Here is a 23,789-nt window from a genome sequence, read left to right as displayed (position 1 = left end):
TCCTCTCATGAAGTCATGGTCTGTGGAGTAAGGACGTGTTGCTTAAGAGTAAAACATTTACGCATAGCAGTTTCAGTCTTTCAGTAGGCTACATCTATTAGGCTACATCCACAAACTTGACTGTTGATTTGGGGGTTCCTTTATACCACAGTGAACGTGTTTTCGACTTTTTGAAGTCTTAAAGGAGACGTTCGCGCTTTCTATTTCCCACTTAGGGCCCCACACCCTCCGCTCTCCCCGAGACAGCGAGCCTTGGTGTAGTGATTACGCCAGCCCTAGCTGACAGCAGTACAACGTCAGACCTCCTACCCGACCTTTGTTTGACACATGCTGAAAGGACGCCACTGATATTCAAACTACATGCAATTCTAATTATAAAATATATGATGGTGCATGAAAAAAGTCGTTACCTACAGTAATTTCTGCCATAGTTCTATTCGGAGTGGGTTCATATTTTCAGAAATGTGCTCACCGTTATCGCTTTAATGAGTAACTGTTTGATGCCCTATTGTGCTTGTACAACTTCCATTAAGTCTGTCGGTAGCTGTAGCCTATTGCATTGTTTAAAAGCTTACCGCTACAATTGTCAGTAATTTGTCATTACGCGTTGTTAGTTGTACTTTTCATTATTTCTCCCTTCCTCTCTCTCTCGCTCTTTCTTCCCCGATTTCATATCACTCAAGCTGAATGTCAAACTTCTTCAAACTGGCAGCAATGCATCTCAGCACCACTACCAATGCTAATGACTAAATTGATTTTTGATTATAGGCTACCTTAGAGCTAAATATAGAGCAGGATTGACAAAAGAAAAATATGTAACATTTCTAGTTTAAATCTTGGACAATCTGGTATGAGCAAGTAGAACTTGTTCTCACACTTTTCTTTCTCTGTGTAGTTTTACGAATTATCCAATTACCCAGGTATGCATTAATACAGTGGTATTTTAGCTAGATTCTCACAGAACAAAACATAGGAAAAAATGACATTAGATGACGCTAGATGACATGATTGCACTTTCACATATCATAATTAGATCGTAGCCTACTCGGCATATTTTACATTCTTCTTTCTTTTCTTTTCTCTTGTCAGCATATCGTAGCCTTGCTACATCACCAAGACAAAATAGGCAGTGTTGACGTTCTTCTTTTCATAATCGATTGAACAATTGAGATAAGTGGCACAGCGTCTGTTATGAGAATAGTTCCATGTTCAGTCACAAGACATGTCTAAAACCGAAACGAGGGCTTCTCTACTTTTCTTATGCACGTCTAGCCAGATCATTCTCTATAAGAGAAGAACCCTTCGATTTAAATAGACTCGGAAGATACAGCAGTTTTCCCCCAATGTGCTCCCTTTGCTTTGTGCATTAACTTGAAAAGTGTATGCCATGCCAATATGTTTTGAAAAGGGATAAACCAGTATCAGGACAAATTCAAAAAACATTCAGCCATCAAGTAGGCCTAAATGAAAACATTTAATCGTGGCAAAGCTTAGTTCAATATACAGGCTTCTTCGGGGTAAACTCAGTTGTATTCCCCGAAGTTTTTTTGATACCTTTATGAAGATCTCTTAAGATTCAGTAGAGTGTTGTCTATATTTTAAAGTAGGCCACCTAACCACCACAAAACCCTTTTCTTTACTCTCGTATCTGTTATTAGCCCGTTTATTGTGACTATTGTGACAATCAAAACACTTAGTTAGTGAAAGATTATACGAAGGCTGGATTTGCATAGCGCTGTGTATTATGCGCTTCTCTGCAGAAAGCTAACTGTTAAGTTGGTGCATATAGTAAATTAAATCGTAGACCTTTAAAATATAATTTTAGGACTAAACGTGAGACAAGTTTGACACAGCAAGTGCACATAGTGCCAAGAATGCCAAGTTCACATCAACACCTGAAAGGTCACCTATATCGTCCTTGACAACATGAACTAGGCTACCCGAAAATCAAGTAGCATCAGTCAATTCTGCCCCTTTATGGATGATGGATATGAATTTGATGTCTTGGTTGTAACTCATTTGGAAACACCGGTCGAACTCAAATGAGAAAAAAATTAAAATGTCCCATCCATTTTGTTGAAAAGGCAGGCCGCTGCTGCACTATCACTCAAGATGGCCGCTTTACCAGGAATACTGTAGCAAAATTCCGGTTACCCGAAGTAGGCAATAGGCCTACTTATTCCTGCCAAACGATCCTTTTCATTTTAAATTAACTGTCAGACCATGAATGCCTTTCAAAGGAATTTCATTTGGTAATTTTTTTTGCAGACGTTGACTAGACCCACATCCCTTCTCCGATGGGCCTACTAGAGTTTTAAAATATGATGCAGTGAGTTGGTGCAATCTATTCTTACAATCCTTACTTTTTAACTGAGAGAGACTAAACAAATGAATAGACAAAATTCGACATCATTGTCTTTGACAAAGGTGGAGGTAGTTTACCAAAAGCTGTTAACGAGGATATGCTGAGACAACGACTGAGTTTGCTGGCCAGTAAAGTTGCCCTACGTTAGGCTACATTTAGATGAATGAATGTTATTTAAGATGAAGGTTGCAGGTCATAACCTCGATAAAGTATGAACGTCAGACTCGTAGGCATATGTTACACTAAGAACTGAACTATATCCCCTATAGATGACAAAAATAACCATTGGGTAAAAATCTGTTTATATGCCATTTGTATCGATTCTGTATACATACACAGTTAGAGATGTCATGATACAACACGTAGGCCTAAATGTTTTTTTTTTTCATGCAAAATGTTAAGTCTTATATTCTTTAATGGATGTGTGTACAAGAAACAGGATTTTTGTGCAAACATTTCTAGAAAGAAAGAAACCATGTTTGAAATAAAGTTTAGTTTCATTCCACTTCTTTGTTTCGAATTATCAAAGAATTTTGGTTATTGTACGAGAAATGGACCATCACAACTAAAGTTATTTGTAAATATCTTGTAAGTTATAAACAATGTGAATTTTAGTCGTAGTCTGTCCTGATGATAGTCCAAACTGATTATTTTTCTTTTAGGAGTATCACAGTCTTCTTCACAGTATAACAGTCTTCTTTTATAGGCTACCCAAAGAGGACGACACCTTGCAGCACCTAACTACAAATTACGGTCGATATATTCAATAGAGAAGGACAATATTTAGATCTTATGTGCAGTTTCTTAGACTACCGTGTAGGCTATAGCCTACTACAGAAGAAATATCCACCGGACCTCATGTTAAATGTGTATTATTAGGCTAATATAAACGATTGTGTTGTGGGTAGCCTTATTAATATAAAAATCTTGAATTCCTCATAACAATCGTTTGTTGCTCAATTGAATAATGTCTATGAAATCAACTAGGTTGCGGCTTTTATTTTATCTGTTGCCTATTTATGAGCGGCCAGTCTACTTGAGGACCGGACTAACCATTTCCATACGTTTTAGACTAAAATATTGACTGGCCATATGCACAGTAGCCTAATAGCCTACATCACAACACAAGACAATTGATTAATCGTTTTGATAAATTATGTAGCCTACAGCTGCTGGCAAATAATGTTGGATCGTGTCCTCAGCATCGGAACCACTCTCTGAGCTTACACCTCACGCCGATCACCCCGCATCTAGTTTAACCTTACAGGGGGAAAGGTTATTCAGATAGGCTATTCTATATTGTCCCAGAACAGGCTACGCCATAGGTAGGCTATGCGTTAAAAGGGTCGGTCTCTCTTATGTCTCTGTCTCGGGTCAAAGCTTAGAATAGGCTACGAAAGACCAGAAAAGGTTTTAAGGTCGTATTGCAGGACTTGCACTGTCGCTACGCAGCCCCATGGTTATCAGATGAGGATGGGGTAATCTAGGCGAATTAATAGCTCTCTCCTTTCGAAGACTGGTCTTAGTTGACATCAATTACCTAGCCTATATGACTTGACAGTGAATCAAGTTAGGAATCAAGGGCTCATTGCCTAGCATGTACATCTTATATTAGCCTATACGATCTCCCTGCAGCACAGGCAAAAACGTCAACCAAGTGAACCGAATAGCCTATGGAAGCCTGGTGCAATCATTTAGACTATCCAAGGAAAGTCGTAGCTGCAGAATACGAAATCAGTAGCCTTCATCCTCTTGTATTTTAAAAACATTCAGTGGAACGGGATATAGGCTTTCACCAATCCACAATATCTGACATTGAAGCGTGGTTACAAACGCAAACAAAAGTGTTCAGAGAGTAGCCTGCGTACTACATGTCTAGTAACATATAGACTGATGCTACCCCAATTGAAAAGAGAGCAAGACTGTAAACTTAAAAATGTAATGAATTCCATTCATGGAGTCAGCTGATCCAATCACGTGACTCGCTGTTGCGAGTTACAAACACAAAATGGAGTTGTCCGAGTCTGTGCAGAAAGGTCTGCAATACCTTGCAGATTCGGTGCATTTTGACCTGAAAACCTTTACTACATTTACTGAAGTGACATTCGGGAGTCTTATCTCTTCCCAGTCTGAATGTGTTCTGGGTAAGAGAGCTGTTACTAAACCTCTTTGTGCGTTGGAACTTCCGGTGCATGAAGTGCTAGCTTTAATGTAGCCAACGTCTGTTGTTGTGACAGTGTTGCGGGTACCGAACGTTCGGTATGGTGAAGGTGCTGCAATATGCACAAATCAGGTTTTCAAAGACAGCTGTGCAGGCTGCAATCAACGTTAGTAGGCTACTGATGTCCTAGCATTAATGCTAATTGTATGTGCTAGCTTACTGGGTTTCCACCCTCTAGAGTTCTGTATTGGCGTGCTTAAGCGCTAAACTAAGCTGAACCAGGCCCAAAACAGAAAATAAATGTTTAAATGAGCTCATCTTGTCCGAAGGTCTGAACTTTAATCAAGCACCATGGCAGCTGCTAGATGGTAGCCTACTGAATGCTGTAGCTATAGACTCGTTGTGGTAGGCTCGGTCACCTTCCCATTCACTCACTGACACATCAGGCTTAGTTCCGACTTAGGATGCTTTGTACGTTACCATTTATATACGTGAAAAGAAGGGACGTAAATGGTGCTATTTAATTTTCTTTGCAGATCACCCACAATTGAAACAGATTGATCTAAGTATACTGAAGCATTCCCATGTTGCCACTACAACTTTCATACTTGAAGGAGTGAAGCAAAATGCTGACAAATCTACAATAAGGTAGGCTACGCCGTTAGTTTTAAGATACGTTCTTTATCTTGGATGTGGAGAATTTAACTTGAAAGTTCTTTTTGCGTTGCTGCTACAGCTCGTGCCTAGAGGATGTGTCATTTGATGCTGAGAGGATAGACGTGTTTTACAGTTCATACCAGGTGATGGATTGTCTTTGAGGCTAAATGTATTTTTCATACAGCATGACTAATTATATGTTTAGTAGGAAAATATTTTTCTGACCTGTTTTTCTTATCCTTGTAGAACCATAAAAGGAGTCTTGAATACCTGTTGGAAAGGCAAGTTACGTAGCCTACTCATAATAGACAGCTGTCATTTTACTTACTCGGGGCTTGGTCTTAGATTTGGTCGACATCTGTTAATAATACGAATTATATGGTGCAGAATTCAGCTATGTTAAGGGCGCCTTCAAAATTGTATCCTTTGTTGTCCATGTTAGTTAAGTGGTGTATTTTTTCCACATATCGAAGACTTTTAAAGCAGTGACTGCTGGAAGAGGCAAATAATATGAATTGTTTTTCTCTATCCTGTTAACTAGTTTTGCTTTTCGAATTCAGTTGTTAATTCAATTTGTACGTGTTTTCCAGTATTGGTGGAAGTCCACCCCACATAACAGATGTCTTGTGGCGACTAGACTATTGTATGAAGGTACCTCAGCCCCTGTTAACTGATCTCTGTTACCTGTCTAATCGCCTAAGTAGGAATTTTTGAATTAAACATATTGTTCTCCATTTCAGAATAGTCATGTTCACAAGGTGAACCAGCCATCCTATTTGATCTCTTTTCATGTGGAGGTATGTATGTATCAGTGCATGTCCGTTAACAGACTTACCCATAAGTCAGTCCCTAAATAAGGTGTTTTATTTTCTACAGAATGATGACAGTGGAGCAGCCTGGAAAGAAGTGAATTTTAATTGTACAATGGAACAACTTCAGGTACTTCTTTCATTTGGTTACACAACAAAGTATTGATCCCTCCTAAATAAAATAAAAAAGAGTTTAAAGCTGTGTTTTAAACAAAGTGCTTCCTAGGCAAAGCTTTTCACTTTCACTGTTTTCTGAGATGGGATGGTGTGTTAGTAAAAGGTTTGGGTCTTAGTATTGCCTATCATTTGTTGTCCAGATGTCATTTAAAGCCTGGCAAATGTACCACCAAATTTAAGACCAAATAGGCAACAATAACTAATTATGCTGACTGAAGATCTAAATTATTGATGATGGTTGACTTTCTGCAAAGATGTGTCAGACTACAATATGCATATAGACTAAAAGACAACTAGGGAGGCTATCAGACATTTTTTGTCAATGGGCAGTTACACCACGAGATGTGGAGAGTCATTAATGCTTCAATTTTGATAGCTTAACATGTTGTTTCATTAGTCAGTACTTGTGTAATTTATTCCTGCATATATATGTTTCATGGTATCCCCTCACTAAATGTCTTGTGGTACCTGTGCGGAGAGGGGTTCACTTAAAGGTATACGGTTAAAACGAAACGATGTATTGACACGAACTCCCTGCTGACTTAACGGTCGATAAAAGCCTTAATTCTTGATCATATTGCTTGACGATTTTGATGCTACACATCGCGTTGCCGGTATGTCACACGTAACCAAAATTGTTAATGATTATGCAAGATGACGTGTCCACAGTTTCTAAAAGAAGAGTATGACGAGTCCTTACCATTACAAATAAATCAATTGTTGAAATGTCCTTCCAGGATTTGGTGGGGAAGATGAAGGACGCTGCAAAAAGTTTGGAAAAAGCTACACAATCATGAGGTCTATAAGTCTTGGAAAGACTTCAGAAATTTAAGATTGAGAGGATGCAGGTTTTCTATTCCTTCTTTCACATCAACGGAGACGGACAGGTCCTGTATTGACAAGGTCTCGGTTCATTTATATCCAACCATTGATTAATAGCCTAGCCTTTGTTTTTTTAACCATCCATTGCATATTTCGCTATTAAATCTTTTCTTGGACTTCCAGCTTCATTTGTCTGTGGTTATTGTGAACTCATGTATTCGACTGGTTAAGCTGCGCATAGGTTGATGGACCATTTCCGTTTAATTGAAATTATAGGCTACTGATCAATTGGCACTGGGCCCGTATCTTACATACACTTAAGTGTTTGGCAGGAGACCACCAGCGGGGCACTAGAATGTTCGTGCACCAGCTCTGGACTATGTTGACCAACATTTAAGCCTTTTTGAAATACTAGCAGAGCGATGTAAATACTCATAGTAAAGACCTTCATAAAGAGCATATCAGTCGATTTCATGCACTCAGCTGTGCCGCTGACGTAGCCTATCCTGGCATCGCTTACGCATGCCATAGACATCTGTTTCTTGACACTGCAATACTCTTTGGTCTTTCAACGAGAATTTACCAGTCTAATTAATGTAAATATCATACATTTTTACAGAATCTTACATCCGATATACATTTGCTCTTTCCAAAGAAAGGGAAATCAAATGCATTTTGTAGAACATAATTATTTATGAAAGCGTAATCATTACTTAAAGCTTGAGGTTTCAATCCTTACATCACTTTTCTTGTGTAAAAAAAATACATTTTGAGTAGGTTATAAATAATTTGTAAAACATGCACATACACACTATTACACCGACACATATTCCCAGGCCACCCTTAAGGAAAAGACCACGTGACGCGCGGGGCGGTCGAACTACAAGCCATTTTGGGGACGGTGTCAGTTTCCACTGAGCCATCAGCGCAGCATTTTTCAAACGGGCAATTTCAGACCGAAGCTCTCTCGGAACGTACGCTTCCATGCTTGTTCGGCCAAAGAAAGGACGTTATCATTCGCTGCTCTAGACAATCCACTATCACCAAGTGCAGTCTGGGTGGAAAGAGAGGATTTTTCTTTACGAAAATGAGCTCCGGTCTGGCTTACCCTTATTGCAATTGACAGCGTCTGCAGCTCTTTTCAAGATGGCCGCTTGGCTCGCATTCATTTTCTGCTGATCGACTTCTAACTTTCATTGTCTGAATACCTTCAGTTCTTACGACCCACACCACAGCTAACTGGTATGTATTATTCGTTATGTAATCTTACCAACGAAGATTTTCTGTTCTTATATTTACTAATTTTGCCGTTTTATATACGTTAAACTGCTACGTGTGCTGGATGCGAGGCACTGTCTGGCGATCGCGCAGCTAAGAGTGTTTATCTCGGTGCCGTTTCAAATGTTTGTTCTGTTCTCGCGCATTCTCCAATATTGAAGTACACAGATAATAGAGTTAGTAACTTCTGCATTTATCGATTAATTTTTTCTTGATGTGCGCAGTTTGGCGTTTGTTTGCGTACTTATGTTGTCAATGGAACCTGAAGGTCCCAGCAAATTATGATCGAGACTGGTCAGATGTTCTAGGTACCAACCTTCTGTAGGATATCCCAGTCAATATAGTATTGCATTATTGCTCGATTTTATAGAAATACAATCTTTGGAGTCTTTTGAAGTGTTGGAAGTCGTTGTCTTTGACAGATGTTCTCGCAAGAGGATTTTATTAACTTAAGTTCATCGTCTGTCGACCGTGTGTAGAACGGACATCTTTACATGTTTCAGACCAGGTGACTTTTTAAATGGCTGATAATAGAAAATTAATAAATCCTGGAAAACAGTACCCACAACATTTCAAAGATGCGTCTTACTTTTCACCCTCCTATGGTGTAAAAATAGAACCATGATGATTAACTTGTCTGTGTTGGGTGTCTGCTCCTTGAACAATGTGTGGAAAATGTCTTTTCAATGGTTTATGCCACAAATGCGCACTGGAATTTATTAGGCATTCATGTTTCAGACATCAACATCCAGTTCCGATTTTTCTATAGGCTACAAATTTCAATATGTTCCCAGAATGAGGTAGCGCCAGCTATTCAAAGTGAAGGACAGTTTTTCTAGGGTGAAGGTCCGCGTTGTGGTTCATGGGTAGAAAGTCTCAAGCGTAAATTGCTTTTTGTTGGTTTTGTTAGTCTACTGTAAAAATCCTGAAGCGTTTGCCTTTGACTTGCTTCTCAGATACCTTCAATAGGCTATTGCTTAATCAGGTTTGGTTTGATAAGCAATTACTGACTTCTAAGTAGCCTGAAGTTTTATATTGCTGGATGTTATTGGCGAAACATGCGATTAAAGGGGCCTTTAGCTCATCTGAATGAAGCGCCTGCATGTGTGCAAGGAATGGGCTACGGCAAACACGAAGTAGGCTCGTAGCCTACGGTATTGGTGGCTGACATTTAACATGCCCTGCATGTTTGAGGCCAAGACGAGAAGCTATTGACAAGTAACCCAAATAGGCTATTATACATCTCAAGGTTATTTTTGCTAAACTGAACGCGTGATTGCATTTGTCCATGAAAACAGGTTGATTGACGTGAGCTTAACCTAAAAGTTGTAGTGAAAAACACCGTGTCGTTATCACAGGTTTACTTTAACTTAAAATCTCTTTGCTATGCGTTTACAATAATGACGGTATAACTAAAACTGTTGTAACCCTTCTCGAGTCATGTTGTGCAGAAGGCTGTTAGGCTATCGTAGGTTATATATCCAGTAAATTACATGGTTCTTCGACATGTCTGCATGAAATGGAAATAATTGTCATTTGCGCTTGACTGGTTAACACCTTTGTAAACGTACTGGGCACTGGTCAAAGTAACGACGACACACAGCTCATGCAGACGTCTTCTCATTTGGTGTTTGAATATCTCGCAACCCGTCTTTCTCATGTCAACAGTGTCCTGCAGAATGACATCTCACATTTAACTGGAGCATGAGAAGCACTAAGCTGCCATTTCTATCTGCATGAAAGCTGTTGACTGAAGGAAAACTGAGCTTATGTAGGCTGCAGTGTTTGATGGAGGTCTAAAGTATCTCCGTGTTTTGAAAAATAGTATTGAGTTTAATGTGAGGAGGAAACCGCTTAACACCTGCTCAGCATTCCAGTTGTTGCATGAGCAGCCCAAACGGCAGTTGAACGACGTATTCATGGCTACTCACTCATTTCACGCTGTGATGCAACCCAGCTATGCAATGTACTACAGCGGGGATGGACGAATCATCAGTATCGCCCACTTCACAAATGAGATCCATTTGAAGATGATATAGCCATGTCTGACATGTCATGGAGTGCATTGTGTTCCAGGTCTGTCACTATCTAACCGCGAGGCTTTGGGAGTGGTACAAGGAACGAAAAACACGGAATAATGATGAACAGTTGAGGAGTAGTTTTTTTGATAGGCCTAACTGTCCCATTCTGTCACGAAAATCCAAGACGTTTCTTAAATTATTTACTTCACACGCGGTGTCATACGATGTCGCATCATCAAATCCCAATTTCAGTTCCCCCATTTAGTCGCCTCTTGTATGCTTTTTTGAGCGCCTTAATATACTGTCCTTGTCATCACGCCAAACCGTACAGTCCAAGTTGCTATAGAAACTGTAAGGATTTCCACGTGTTTCTATTTTTTACCAACGGGATTAAGGTAGCCCTCACAGACGGACCTGTAGAACACCTTTCATTGGCTGAACATTGTTTTCACCGGTGGCTTGCTTCCATTCTTGTCAGTGCCTCTTCGTCTCCGTGCGTGTAAGGTCCATGCTACTACGAAGATTGCAATCAGTGCGTCAATCATTAGAGCTAACGTAGGACTGTATTAAACGGATGATAAGACATTGCGGTATAATCTAATGTTTAACCAGGGCAGTGATATGATTGGTTAACAAGAAATGTAACTTGGCCCTACAAAACCGTAAAAAACACCCAGCTCTCCTTTATTTCTTACATTTGCACTCCTGGTGTTAAGGTTTCAGAAGTGTGTCTGAGCAGTGACAGTAACAGTCTTTCAAACAGACATGGTTAGCATGTCCCATTACTAAATATCCATTTGTCTAGTTTCCAGCCTGGTTCACAGCCTATGCCTATTCCTTTTTTTTCTTTCAGCCAGGATATTTTGTAAGGCTATGCCAATATGCATCGGACTACAAGAATCAAGATTACAGAGCTTAACCCTCATTTGATGTGTGTGCTGTGTGGTGGATATTTCATAGATGCTACAACCATCATTGAATGCTTGCATTCATGTAAGTAACCGGTTGATCAGCTCATAATTCACTGTTGTGTAACATGTGGTTGAAACCAGGTTAAATTGATGTTTTTGTTTTCATTATACACAGTCTGTAAAATGTGCATTGTTCGTTACCTGGAAACCAGCAAGTACTGTCCAATATGCGATGTCCAGGTCCATAAAACAAAGCCTCTTCTGAATATTCGGTAGGTGAAGTATGTTCTCATATACAGCAGTAGCTGGACTCACACAGATTGCCGATTTTTCCTTTGCTTTCTTTTTAATTTGTCTGTGTCAATCTGTTGGTGGGTCATTATGTGTTATGCCTGTTTGTTTGTCTTGCTGTGGTGAGGAATGGTGTTTTTCAGTTGTCACTGAACCTTGTTACAGTATGGTACACTCCAGTGATGAGACAAAAAAAATAAACCCTCTTAGTAACAAACAGATATGGACCTAGTTCTGTGTGCTTGTTTTTCAGCAAACTGTTAGAAACATGGTGATGAACCTGGCAATTCTAACTCGAAACTAATTTAAAGTGATTCTGTTTTGGTCTAGGTCTGACAAAACACTGCAAGACATAGTGTACAAGTTGGTGCCGGGCCTCTTCAAAAGTAATACAATCATAACGTTTTTTTTTCTCTAGCTCTAACATTAGTTGTGTTTGTGAGTCTGATCCTATGCCCTTTTTGCAGATGAAATGAAACGAAGGAGAGATTTCTATGCTGCACATCCCTCAGTAGATGGTAAATCCCACAATAAGAGTAAATGAATAAGCAAAACAACATATGCCACATTGTTCTCTGTTTGCGGTCCTAGTTGGAAAACACCTTTTTATCTCATGCTGGTCACATTACTTGCAGATGGCTTTTTGTAGGGAAACTCACCGTCTTTCTAAAACAGGGCTTAACGTCTAAACCTTTTTCTGTTTTAAAAAGCTACCAATGGGTCAAATGAAGATCGTGGAGAAGTTGCTGATGAAGACAAGAGAATAATCACTGATGACGAGATCATTAGTCTCTCTATTGAGTTCTTCAATCCCAAGTATGTGTTGGTGTATGTACACTGTTATGTGTGTTGCTATGACAATGTTCCGTCTGTTAGTTCACAAGATCTAATGCTTTCCATCAAATTGATAGAGCTAGAATTGAAATTGTCAAGGTGTTGGACACCTTTTGTTCTGTGTCTTGGCTGTTTACTGTTTAACCGCCCTTCATTCAAATATTTTTCAAGTTACAAAAAATGGAATCTGCACAAAATCAGGCACAAACACTTGTAAATTGTGTAAAATGTTAATATACGTTGATCTTTGTGGATGTTGCAGGGCCAAAATACAGGATGTTGTTGAGGATAAAGGATCTAAAGAGGAGGTATGGAGTTCAAATGTGTCTAGAACATTTACAAAGTTAATGTTATTTCTGAAACTGACATGTTTCATCACTATGAAATAGTTTTTTGTTATGTAAACCTGCAAAGGCACTTTATCAAACCTTTACATTTCTACAATCTTTGCTTTACACTTAAATCTTTCGTAGAAGAGTTTTTGTATTGAGTGGAAGTTCTTCTTTGCACAGGGGAATAATAAGAGATATTTGCAGTGCCCAGCAGCAATGACAGTTATGCATCTGAGGAAGTTTCTCAGAAGTAAGATGGACATACCATGTACTTTTCAGGTGAGAGATATATCATGGAGGGGAGAAGGGGAAAACAATGAATGGAAAAACGTACTATTCTTTTACTATTGAACAAGCTGTTTTTATCTGTGCTTAATTGAATGTCAAGCAACTTTTTAATACATTATTTTCTGCCTCGATGTAGGTTGAAGTAATGTATGAAGACGAGCCACTAAAAGATTACTACACATTAATGGACATTGCTTACATCTATACTTGGAGGAGGGTAAGAGGATTTTTTTAGTCAGAAAATGTGTTGTTATATTTACCCTGTGCTTTACGTGATAAACGTAATAGTGTAAGACCATATCATTTGGTTTGTTTTAAATGAAATGGCACTGACAAAATAAAGTCTTTTCAAAGTTGCCTTTTAATAACTGTGTAGTTACCAAGCTGTGTTATGTATGTATATAAGATTTTCTGAACAAATTCTCCACTGTCCTTAAGAATGGGCCTCTGCCACTGAAGTACAGAGTTCGACCCAACTGCAAGAAGATGAAGATTAGCCACCCTCCGGAAGGGCCCAACTGCGCTGTTCAATCTGAGAGTGACTCGGCCAGCGACAAAGCCAGCAGTCCAACCGCAGGCGCTCCCTCCACCTCCTCGCCTCTACCTAGCCCGAGTCCCAACACAAGTCCAACCGCAATTGCCATCCCCAACCCAAGCCCTGGTCCTGGGTCCAGCGTGCCCACTCCACCCGTACAGCCTGCACACGCTCCCTTCCCTCACATCTCCAACAACGTCAACGGTTCGTCCCAAGCCTGCCCCCCCATCCGACAGTATTCCTTTGGAAACAAAGTGCGAAAAGGGTCCCTCAATGGCTCCTCCACGACATCAGGATGATTGCATACATGAACTTTCCCCTGACACCAACTTTGCCCAGCCAACACCAGGTCCCTAGTCCTTCACCATGCCACCGTAGTTCCATTGTAGACATTTTTTATTTTTCATTGTTGTCATTTGTATATGACTATGTAAGATTTGTATGTTCAACGTATTGAGCCCAAGACATTTCATCTGAAAGGTTGCTGGAACTTTTTTTTTCTCCCAATGTCGGCTTGCGGATGCAGACTTTGCCCATGACGGGGCTACACTCAAGCGTTCATTTAGATTGTACTCATAACTTAAAGTATGAGAAAACAGTTTCTTTACATAAATGACTGAAGAATAACCTTTTTATATATTTTTACTTTATGGTCTTGATTTTTTTTCCTAAAGCTGAAATCAAAATGTTACTTGCCTGTACTGAGTGTGTTTTTCAATGTCCATTTTTAATAAGAAGCATGAGACACTTAGACTAGGCTGCATTTGAGTTTAGGTTTCCTATTTAAAACATTCCTGATTTATTTAGCCTGCATTTTTTTTAAAACAGTGTCAAAATGCCACTGATGCTTGACGACGTTTTTAAGTTGACAAAAGTATGTTCTGGTTGGGGCTACCCTCTAAAAGATATTGAAAAAGAGCCTTTATCTTGTTGGGATTTTGGACAATGAAAAAGTTTATGCTCATTTATAATTAGCTAGCTGTTCTTCAGCAGGACAACATATCTCAAGTCTAAAATATAAAGACGGGAAGTTAAATTTCAAAGAGGTCAACCTCTACAACCATGTATATAGTTATATGCATATTTAATAAGCATTGACATGTAATGTTCAAAGTTTGGGGCGTGTGCAGCAGAGGACTAAGCCGCTATGAAGCTCGGATATCATCCTCCATGGGCTGTTTTGATGTCTTCAGTGTTCAGCATATTTGTATCAATGTGTCAATCGTAAGGACAATTGTTGTATTGTGACTTGCACAGTATGAAAACATCTAAATAAAACATTTTACGCTTTGACAAGGTATGCGTTCCTTTACTAATCATTAACCATTTACTAATGGATGGTAATTAATTTCCTTTAGTCATTGACGTTGCGCGGCTGAAATACATCTAGAGCGCATAGCTAGAATGCATTGCGTTTTTGAAAGTGTAATGGTCATAATGACCTTAAGTAGAGACAAGCTTTCTGCACGCAGGAAAACGTCAAAGCTGATGAGATCCATATCTGTATTTTCCCATAGTGTATATTCAACCATTCTCCCTAAAACTGAACTTTGAATCACCTGACAAAGTGTGTGCAGTGAAGACGACATGAGTGAGCATAATCGAGTAATTGATGATTTCACTTGTCAGAAACGCATTTACAAAACAGTTATTTGCTGCGTGTGGGACTTATGTGTGATAAACACAACGCGTAGTGTAATTATTGCCATTTATTATGAGACCGCCATTCTTAAAGACTTAGCGGTAAAATGTCAACTTAATTCATTTGAGTCACTTGTAGAAGATTACGCTCAATCGTTTGTCAATATTCTCACTGTCAAACTGTTAAGGCTTGAAGTTAGACTTTTAAACTACACTTTAATAAACTTACATAACATATTGTCACTTATTTCAAAGGGCAACTGATCTTCTTGAGGGCACAAAGACAAATACAGCACTCAGTATACCGACATCCGTCTATGATGACATTTAGCAGGCTTGGCTCGTTCTCGTGTTGTAGCCTATAGTTTGTGTTAATGGCTCGTTTACAATTTAGTCGGTGTGGCAAGTGAGGAGGGTAAGAGGGCAATGTAACAATTTAACATTTGGGCATGTTCCGCGGACTTCTTAATTAGATTGCATGAACATGGTAAACTCTGGTTCATTGCACCAGAGTTTCTGAGGGCATAGAACATGACTGCCAGCAACGAAGTTTAATATAAGTAAATAGGGTCGCACATGCCACCTATGGAATATCTTAGAAACAACGATGGGCTACAACAAGTAGCCTGAAGAGGTTTGCATTCATCCTTTATAAACACAAATCATGGTCATTACCAGCATTAAGGCTATGCATTAGCGGCAGTCTGATGCGGCACAAATGCCACCAATGAGTTCATCCCTTGTTAATGTTGCCTGTGGTCCATCTTTCGGAATGTCTGTTGAATAACAGGATGTGATCTGTGATCATAAAATGGATCTGTTCGAAAACAGACTGGTGGGAGTTGATTCAAGCTGAAATAAAACAAGATTATGTGCCAACCCTTCCTAAACATTTACCATCATTAAAAAAAAAAAAAAATCCAAATAAAAACACGGGCCTCGCTCAGAGAACAAACGAGATCAGTGAAAAATAGTGGACAAGTAGCCTACAACTATTCATTCAAAAAATATGGTAGGTTACATTCATTTAAAAAATGTGGACTAGGACATCAGTCCACTTAGCTGTTGTAAATAGAATATATCATAGGGCCTCACACTTGCTGTGACCATTTCTTTCAACCCATCGTTACCTTCTTTCAACCCATCGTTACCTTATTAAACGTTACTGTGCTAATGCCAAACTGTGATTTGGATTGGTAAAATATTTAAAATTCCAACATTCCGACAGAAGCTATGGGAATCTTTAATTGTATTGGTCAATACGGTATAAACAGTATGTCGAGCTTCTGAACAGATATTCCCAGATACTGTCTTCTTTAATTTTTGTTATCACAGTGCAACAGTTTAGGCTACTTATGTACCAGTAGCCTATTCCGACGATTTGCCCAATTGACAGAGTCACTTGATCATTTAAGCTGTGGTGTGTACTAATGCATGAAAATAGTCAAAAAACTACTTCTTATAAGTGCTCGAATGGTTCTAACGCGCAAAAGCCTTGTAGAAGCGTTCGGATCACACCTGGACGGCTTGTTGAAACAACAAACATTTATTAAATGTATAACATTCTTGCGGATGGAATCTATGTGTAACAATGTAACAATGTAACAATCACTGTGCCGCCACGGGAAACAATCGGACATTGGCGATGAGAAACATGGTTGAATTTTGAAATGGACAATGAGCTTCTCATACATTCATGCTAGTGTATTTCCAAAACTTACAAATAGCTTTCTTTGAAAAGGCAGAAGCAAGTTGGCTGCGGTTGTAACGACCTGTGAACAGCTGCATGCTTCCCTCTCTGCGAAGGGGGGCAACTTCGACAATCTACACTTACACTTCGCTAAAACGCCTGGCAAACATGTGAAACATAATCATTTGAGATCGTCGGTCAGTACACCAAGTCTACATGTAAAGTTAGCGAAATACTAGTTGTGTGAATGCACGAGGACAAAATGAAGCCTAATGGAAGGTACACTTCCGGTTGGTTACCGAGGCAACGTCAAAACGCCGAAGACAAACTAAACACCACAACATCGAGTTGGCGTCATTTGAACCTGTCCTTACATTAAAGGACTTTAAACATATTTTACAGTCGGTTCTTTTTTTTTTAAACTGATTACGCCGAATGTTTGTGCAAATATGAGCCAACGGCAGGTTTTGCAGGGTAAGCTGTGTGAATAAAATAGATCGATTGTAAGAGGGCGTTCAGCTAAAGTATGATGTGCTAACGTCAGATTACGATCTATCGATATCAATATGTTAGGAGACGTAGGATTTCCTTGTGACAGATGTCAATGCTTGTATAAATAATACATTTATCATAATACAGCTAATTTCGTCTTCTTAGTTTTTGAATCGTACCAGAAGTCGAGAACACAGTTCGTGCAGACAGTTGCGGAGCTTGCAACAAGACCGCAAAATATTGAAACTTTACAAAATGCAGGTGAGTAACGTTGGTTATTTGCTACCCAGACCAGTAGCTTGGCTAGTGTCCACAGTGGACCCCTGACATATTGCCTTGTTATTTTTAGTTATTATATCTTTAGTACGGGCAGCCTTTGGAGACAGTGTTTTACTGACTTTCTTCTTAAAGTTAACTTCTTTAAAATCATTTACAGCCATGTATCCATTATTTTCACACTCTAAGTCTATTTTGTTTTTTAAGTAGAATCATTTTATTGTGTTAGTAATACCTACAGTTTTACCAAGACACTTAGATTTCCTTCTGTTTATCACCACGTAGCTCTAATAAACCAACAAACCAGCACTGAAACCTGTCGTTGAATTCATGCAGGTAGACCCAGGAATTTTTCCTTCTCTCCCCAATTCTAAACTCTTACTGTATTTGGCTTAGGTGTAATGTCCCTTTTGAGGCCTCTTCTGTTGGACGTGGTCCCAACTATTCAGCAGACAGCAGCACTTGCGCTTGGAAGGCTTGCCAACTACAACGATGACCTGGCTGAGGCAATCGTGAAGGGAGACATTCTCCCACAGCTCGTGTACTCCTTGGCTGAGCAGAATGTAAGACTTTTTCTCAGTCAAACCTTCCATGGCTGGTGTTCAGTTACAGTAGTCTGAGGTGCTTTTGTGATGTTCGGTGTCAAATCTTTTCAACTGAACCATGCTACTCACAGGATGTAGTGGAATCTGTTCTTTTACTTTAGAAGGAAAATTGATTGTTTATAGATATTTGGGAAAAGGGCACCAGTATAATTTTTTAGCTAAAACTGGAAATTGAAATTTCATACTGGTGTTTCATACGAAAATGTCTTGGGGAAAATAGTAGTTTTACCACATTTTATATACATTTTATATTTACCAAAGTCTTCTTCATATGAGACTTAATGTAAATGATGAGATTTATATTTAAAATTCCCTTTAAGTCCTGATCTCGGTTAAGCAAAAAAAAAAACTGTCTCTGTTATTCACAGATGCAGTATATCTTGGCTCTTGTCCCTTTTGAAGGAGTTTTTGCCCCAGTTTTGTCTCTTAACACTCCAGCGACTGAGAGTCCTCTTAACAGGAGTGGGGTGCTTGTCACTCAGATGCTTTGTTGTGTCTTTGCCTATTTTCCCATGTGCAGCTTTTTCACTCCTTACCAGACATTCTTGTCAAAACTATGGCTTGACGTTTTGAACTGGGGGGGGGGGGGGGGGAATCAATGAATTAATCCCCCCCCTCCCTTCTCTTTTTCTAATACTGTCCTCTCTCTGCGCCCTTCTGCCCATCCCCCACTTCATGTTTAGCTATTTTCTTTCACTTTACAACTGCCAATTACCCATACTCTTGCAAAGCCTCCCCAATGGCACAATGCTGACTTCATTTTGGAAGGGCAAATTTCTGCACACCTGGCTTCTACGATGCACAGCCATTTTTTTATGGCTTTCCTCTCTTAGTTTGCATATGACCCTGTGCAAATCTGACACCATCCCTCTCTCTCATGCTTCTCCTCATCTTTTACAGAGGTTTTACAAGAAGGCGGCTGCTTTCGTACTGCGAGCCGTGGCCAGGCATTCGCCGGAACTGGCCCAGGCTGTGGTGGATTGCGGGGCTCTGGAGGCTCTAGTCATTTCTCTGGAGGAGTTTGACCCCGGGGTCAAAGAGGCTGCAGCATGGGCGCTGGGCTACATCGCTCGTCACAATGGAGGTATGAACGCAACTCTGAGAAAAATCCCAGTAGCTTCCTGTTCGCAAATTGAGCTCCTTTTATATTAATCCACTACTTTTTGCATATTTTTAATAAGTTAGTATGGTTTTAGGCAGACAGTAGTGCAATATTTCTGTGTGGCCAAAATGCCTTAGTACATGTCACATCATAGGAAGTCTAAGCTGAATTTTTTAATCAAACCTTCCTGAGACCCTGTATCTCTTGCCTTCCTGTTCTCCATTCAGAGTTATCTCAGGCAGTGGTGGACGCTGGGGCCGTGCCTTTGTTGGTGCTCTGCATCCAGGAGCCCGAGATCGCTCTGAAGCGCATTGCTGCCTCTGCCCTCAGTGACATCGCCAAGCACTCCCCCGAGCTCGCCCAGACCGTGGTGGACACTGGAGCCATCGCTCACTTGGCCCAGATGATCCTAAACCCTGATGCCAAACTCAAGGTCAGCATTGATTGGATATCGAGCCATTGACAAATGTTGTTTGTTATTTGTTTGCTTTAGCACATTATATAGATGTGTTTAAAGACAGAGATGTTGAAATGTTTTTGTCCTGTACAATTTTAAATACATAAAGTTTATTTATTATAATATAGTATATTGGTATATTGTTGAAACAACTCCACCACGTGCAGTACATCCCTAACCCAAACTGAACACAGAACTGCTCTTCCAAGTAAGTGTACTTTACCACAATACTGTGGTGTCTGTACTCTTAATTGACTGAAAATGTTTGTGTGATTGTTCCAACCATCGTGTTGTCTTGTGCCACAGAGACAAGTGTTTTCAGCCCTGAGCCAAATCTCCAAGCACTCAGTGGATCTGGCCGAGCTGGTGGTAGAGGCTGAGATCTTCCCTGCTGTGCTGGCCTGCCTCCGGGACCCGGACGAGTATGTGAGGAAGAACGTCACCACACTGATGCGCGAGATCGCCAAGCACACGCCCGAGGTAGGCAGCCGCTCTACAAAGCTCTGTGCAGCACCACAGCGTGGAACCAGGACAGGGCTGGAACTGTTCCCCCATAGCCCTGGCTCAGAGCAGACTTGATGAACGGGAGTGTGTTACAGTAACGCGTACAAGCGTCTGCTTTGTTCTTGTGCTGTAAACAAGACCATCCGTATCTGTTATTTATCAAAGTGCAGACACACATGAAAAAGGAACAACCTTGCAAAGCACTCATGCATCACATCACACAGTTTTACAGTTCTGCTGTCTAGCTGGGATCTGTTTTGTCTCTCTCTCTCTCTCTGTCTCTCTCCCTGAATGCTGTGTCTGTTGTCCTTGTCTGAGTGTGTGCTGTGCACATGGGTCTGTTGTTTCCCAATCAGCTGTCCCAGATGATCGTGAACTCTGGCGGTGTAGCAGCTGTCATCGATTACCTCGGGGACTGCAAGGGGGCCACGCGTCTGCCCGGCATTATGATGCTGGGATATGTGGCGGCACACGCTGAGAACCTTGCCATGGCTGTCATCTTGTCCAAGGTTAGTCCAATTCGCTCTGAAAACAATTCTGCTTACCAGGTGACTGTCAGGTACATTCAGTTTTTACACTGAGAGGCAATAACATCCCTGCAATGATGAGCGTCTTTGTTAAAACCTTTTCTGAAACCTTGTGAATAAACAAATTTGGTTCAACTCTTTTTTTAAATCACATTTATCACTGCTTTCCATGACTAAAACACATGAACTATACAGGAACTGCTTTTACATTTTTAGTTAAACACTTGTACACAGATGTATTCGGTATTACTTTCAGCTAATGGAGACATTTTAAGCCCCTCTTTTCCGTGATTGTACAAATGCAGAAAATACATTACATGTAATTTGATTCAAAGTCTGTGGTCATCTCTATTCAGTTTAGAGCCAAAAAAGACCCACAACTTAATCAAATAATTGTGAACATATGTAAGTTCGTCCTGGAAATACTGCATTTTGTATGTAAACACGAAGTGCAGTCTTTGGTGAGGCGAGTATCTTTTTGATTCAGTCAAAATGTAGGGGAAGTATAGTTATATGAAATTGCCCTGCAAGCTAAATGTCATACATTAGGAACTTCACTAAACACAAACAGGAGATGTTTACGTTAGGATAGTAGGAGAGTATTTTCTCCATTAAACATCTGCTTTAGCTGAGCTGCCTTTATTTTCATGGCAGTTTATATGGAGACATTTAGAAAGACAATGTCTTTTAATTCTGACAAAAAAATTACAGTATTCAGATTTTAAAGTGCAGTTCAAACACTTAAACCACGAGGTCACACAGACGAGAACAGTGTCTTCGTCTGTGCTTTCTGCTGCTCTCTTTTGCACTCTCTTTTTGTGTATCTGTTGCTTTGTGGTCGCATCGTCAGTATCTAGTGGCATCCAGACTATGTCGGGGCTCTCTAACCAGTACGACAGAGAAAACAATTCTCTGCTAATTTGAAACTGAGTCTGCCCTTCTCTTACCTCCCACTCCTCCATGCTCTGTGTGTTTGTGTATGTTTGTGTGTGTGTGTGTGGCGCTGGTAGGGGGTGCCCCAGTTGGCCATCTGCCTGTCCGAGGAGTCAGAGGACCACGTCAAGGCTGCCACGGCCTGGTCTCTGGGGCAGATCGGCCGGCACACCCCTGAACATGCCCGTGCCGTGGCAGGGGTCAACGTGCTACCCAAGCTGCTAGTGCTCTACATGGACATGGAGAGCTCAGAGGACCTGCAGGTTAAGGTACAAACATTGAGTTTGTAAGCTCATGTAATTATAAATACTGCAGTGTCTTGACCAGCAAGGTCTTTATCAGAATACACAGCCTATTGCCAGGGAATGACCTTAAAGATTGTTTCATTATGTAGACATTTTACTTTTTTGTATATTAAGCTTTTATTGTGTGCAGAAAATGGTTTAATTTTTTCTCTGCTGTATTTTGGTAATCATTTTTGGAAGTGAGAGAAAGTGCTCATTTAGTACTTTTGCAAGAAGATGAAAATCAAGTTGTATGGCTTTTTGTATTTCTTTCATTGCTGAATGATTAATAGATCACAGAGTACTCCCAGTAGATTTCAGTAATGGGAACTCATGATTGAAACCAGTGGGGGATCACACAAGTCTGGTGGAAACCTTAGGTGTTTTCACACTCGCACACTGAGACTGCGAGTGTGAAAAAGATAACGCCTCTAGAAAATCGTTAAACTGCACCACCCTGCCCCGTCTTCCTCCACATACAGGCAAAGAAAGCTCTGAAGAGCATCCTGCAGAAGTGCACCCATCTGCCCGCGCTTGAGCCTCTGCTGTACGACGCTCCGAGCAACATCCTCAAACACGTCGTCTGCCAGTTCAGCAAGGTAGCCTACTGCACACTGCAGGGCAATGGCACCCATGCAAGATAATAGGCAGATACCTTCCCGCCTGCAGTTTATGCTCTATAATATCACACCTTACCAGGCTGATAACATCCCTTGATTGCATCAGATGATTACATTATGGGATGTTTTAAATGGAGGCAAAGCTGTAGACGCAGTGTTTCCCTTTAAGTAGTAAACTGTTGTGAACCGTACTGAACTGTCGAAGGAACCCGACTTAAAGGCTTAACTGTTGTTCTTGGTTCTCTGCAGGTTATCCCTCATGACAGCAAGGCCAGGCGCCTGTTTGTGACCAGTGGGGGGCTGAAGAAAGTGCAGGAGATCAAAGCAGATTCAGGCTCCCCTCTGCAGGAGTACATTAACTCCATAAACAACTGCTACCCAGAGGAGATAGTCAGGTGTGTGGCTAACGGTTCTTCTGTCATTGCGTATGACGGATTGCAAGCGCTGTAACAATCAGCATCTGCAACTTAACTCACTGTTATTTATAATGAATTCAATAAGGATGTATCCAAGAAAATAAGAATACACTGAACACACAATTCAAATCAGTAAATGCATAACATGTATTCAATACCATGCTGTACATGGATTTTATTGTATATGTTTAATGTTTTATATGGTACATTTTTACAGTTTTCTCTAGGGTCCATGCCATTGTGAAATGATGATAAATTGTGTTCACAGGTACTACTCCCCAGGTTATTCTGAGACCCTACTGGAGAGGGTTGAAAAGTATCAGCCAGCTTAAAATGCTCAGAAGTCATCATCTCCATTACCCAATAGCTGATGAATCTCTAATGGGAAAATAGTGCCTTGTGTGAATTGTGGTAGAAAATTAAATCATCCTTTAGTAATGAATCGTTGTCTTTTCCCACCTGATTGTGTATGATAAGTGCAGTTGTTGTCTTTCCGTATATCATTGTATACTCAGAAAAGGGTGAATAGAGTCTATAAAGCATATATTAGCAGCAGTGTTTATTTTTTATTATTATTTTTTTTTTACAGATATTGCTATCCCTTATTTCAAGAAAAAAATTCAAACTTGTCAATCTGTTGAAGACATTTACTGTGCTATATTTTGTGCATAATGAAGATGTCAAGAATTTTGACTTAAATAAACCAACTGCATCTCCAAAATGAATACTTAATAATGAACTAATGTTAAAGATCTGAAGAC

At 40.1% G+C, this 23,789-nt stretch overlaps 3 protein-coding genes across 3 annotated transcripts; all 3 read left to right on the top strand.

Moving 5' to 3' along the window:
• Nucleotides 1-4,355: 4,355 nt before the first annotated feature.
• On the top strand, nt 4,356-7,173 carry commd3 (COMM domain containing 3). Its single transcript, XM_080855336.1, has 8 exons — nt 4,356-4,509; nt 5,063-5,174; nt 5,263-5,326; nt 5,430-5,464; nt 5,774-5,834; nt 5,924-5,980; nt 6,060-6,122; nt 6,907-7,173. The coding sequence occupies exons 1-8, from the start codon at nt 4,374-4,376 to the stop codon at nt 6,964-6,966; spliced, it is 588 nt and encodes a 195-aa protein (XP_080711462.1). The 5' UTR covers nt 4,356-4,373; the 3' UTR covers nt 6,967-7,173.
• Nucleotides 7,174-8,001: 828 nt separating this feature from the next.
• Nucleotides 8,002-14,575, top strand: bmi1a (bmi1 polycomb ring finger oncogene 1a). Its single transcript, XM_080854961.1, has 10 exons — nt 8,002-8,233; nt 11,144-11,283; nt 11,377-11,473; nt 11,823-11,878; nt 11,960-12,010; nt 12,203-12,308; nt 12,589-12,634; nt 12,839-12,937; nt 13,083-13,163; nt 13,385-14,575. The coding sequence occupies exons 2-10, from the start codon at nt 11,172-11,174 to the stop codon at nt 13,778-13,780; spliced, it is 1,044 nt and encodes a 347-aa protein (XP_080711087.1). The 5' UTR covers nt 8,002-8,233; nt 11,144-11,171; the 3' UTR covers nt 13,781-14,575.
• Nucleotides 14,576-17,261: 2,686 nt separating this feature from the next.
• spag6 (sperm associated antigen 6) lies at nt 17,262-23,360 on the top strand (the record flags this gene model as incomplete). Its single annotated transcript, XM_080855152.1, has 11 exons — nt 17,262-17,286; nt 17,470-17,565; nt 17,977-18,143; nt 19,086-19,269; nt 19,515-19,720; nt 20,051-20,224; nt 20,605-20,757; nt 21,786-21,977; nt 22,475-22,591; nt 22,862-23,007; nt 23,297-23,360. The coding sequence occupies 11 exons, from the start codon at nt 17,262-17,264 to the stop codon at nt 23,358-23,360; spliced, it is 1,524 nt and encodes a 507-aa protein (XP_080711278.1).
• Between the last annotated feature and the right edge of the window lie 429 nt (nt 23,361-23,789).

Source organism: Sprattus sprattus (assembly GCF_963457725.1).
Source record: "Sprattus sprattus genome assembly, chromosome: 17".
NCBI classification, from domain to species: domain Eukaryota; kingdom Metazoa; phylum Chordata; class Actinopteri; order Clupeiformes; family Clupeidae; genus Sprattus; species Sprattus sprattus.
The sequence above is the reverse complement of the archived record's forward strand: the minus strand, read 5'-3'. Positions and strand labels throughout refer to the sequence as shown.

What these genes read in the sequence shown, in the direction of transcription:
- commd3 (XM_080855336.1), top strand. Translation starts at nt 4,374, where the DNA reads ATGGAGTTGTCCGAGTCTGTGCAGAAAGGTCTGCAATACCTTGCAGAT. An exon ending in TGTTTTACAGTTCATACCAG is followed by an intron (nt 5,327 to 5,429) that starts GTGATGGATTGT and finishes TTATCCTTGTAG; the next exon opens with AACCATAAAAGGAGTCTTGA. An exon ending in GACTAGACTATTGTATGAAG is followed by an intron (nt 5,835 to 5,923) that starts GTACCTCAGCCC and finishes TCTCCATTTCAG; the next exon opens with AATAGTCATGTTCACAAGGT.
- bmi1a (XM_080854961.1), top strand. Translation starts at nt 11,172, where the DNA reads ATGCATCGGACTACAAGAATCAAGATTACAGAGCTTAACCCTCATTTG. An exon ending in AAGCCTCTTCTGAATATTCG is followed by an intron (nt 11,474 to 11,822) that starts GTAGGTGAAGTA and finishes GTTTTGGTCTAG; the next exon opens with GTCTGACAAAACACTGCAAG. An exon ending in TGCACATCCCTCAGTAGATG is followed by an intron (nt 12,011 to 12,202) that starts GTAAATCCCACA and finishes TGTTTTAAAAAG; the next exon opens with CTACCAATGGGTCAAATGAA.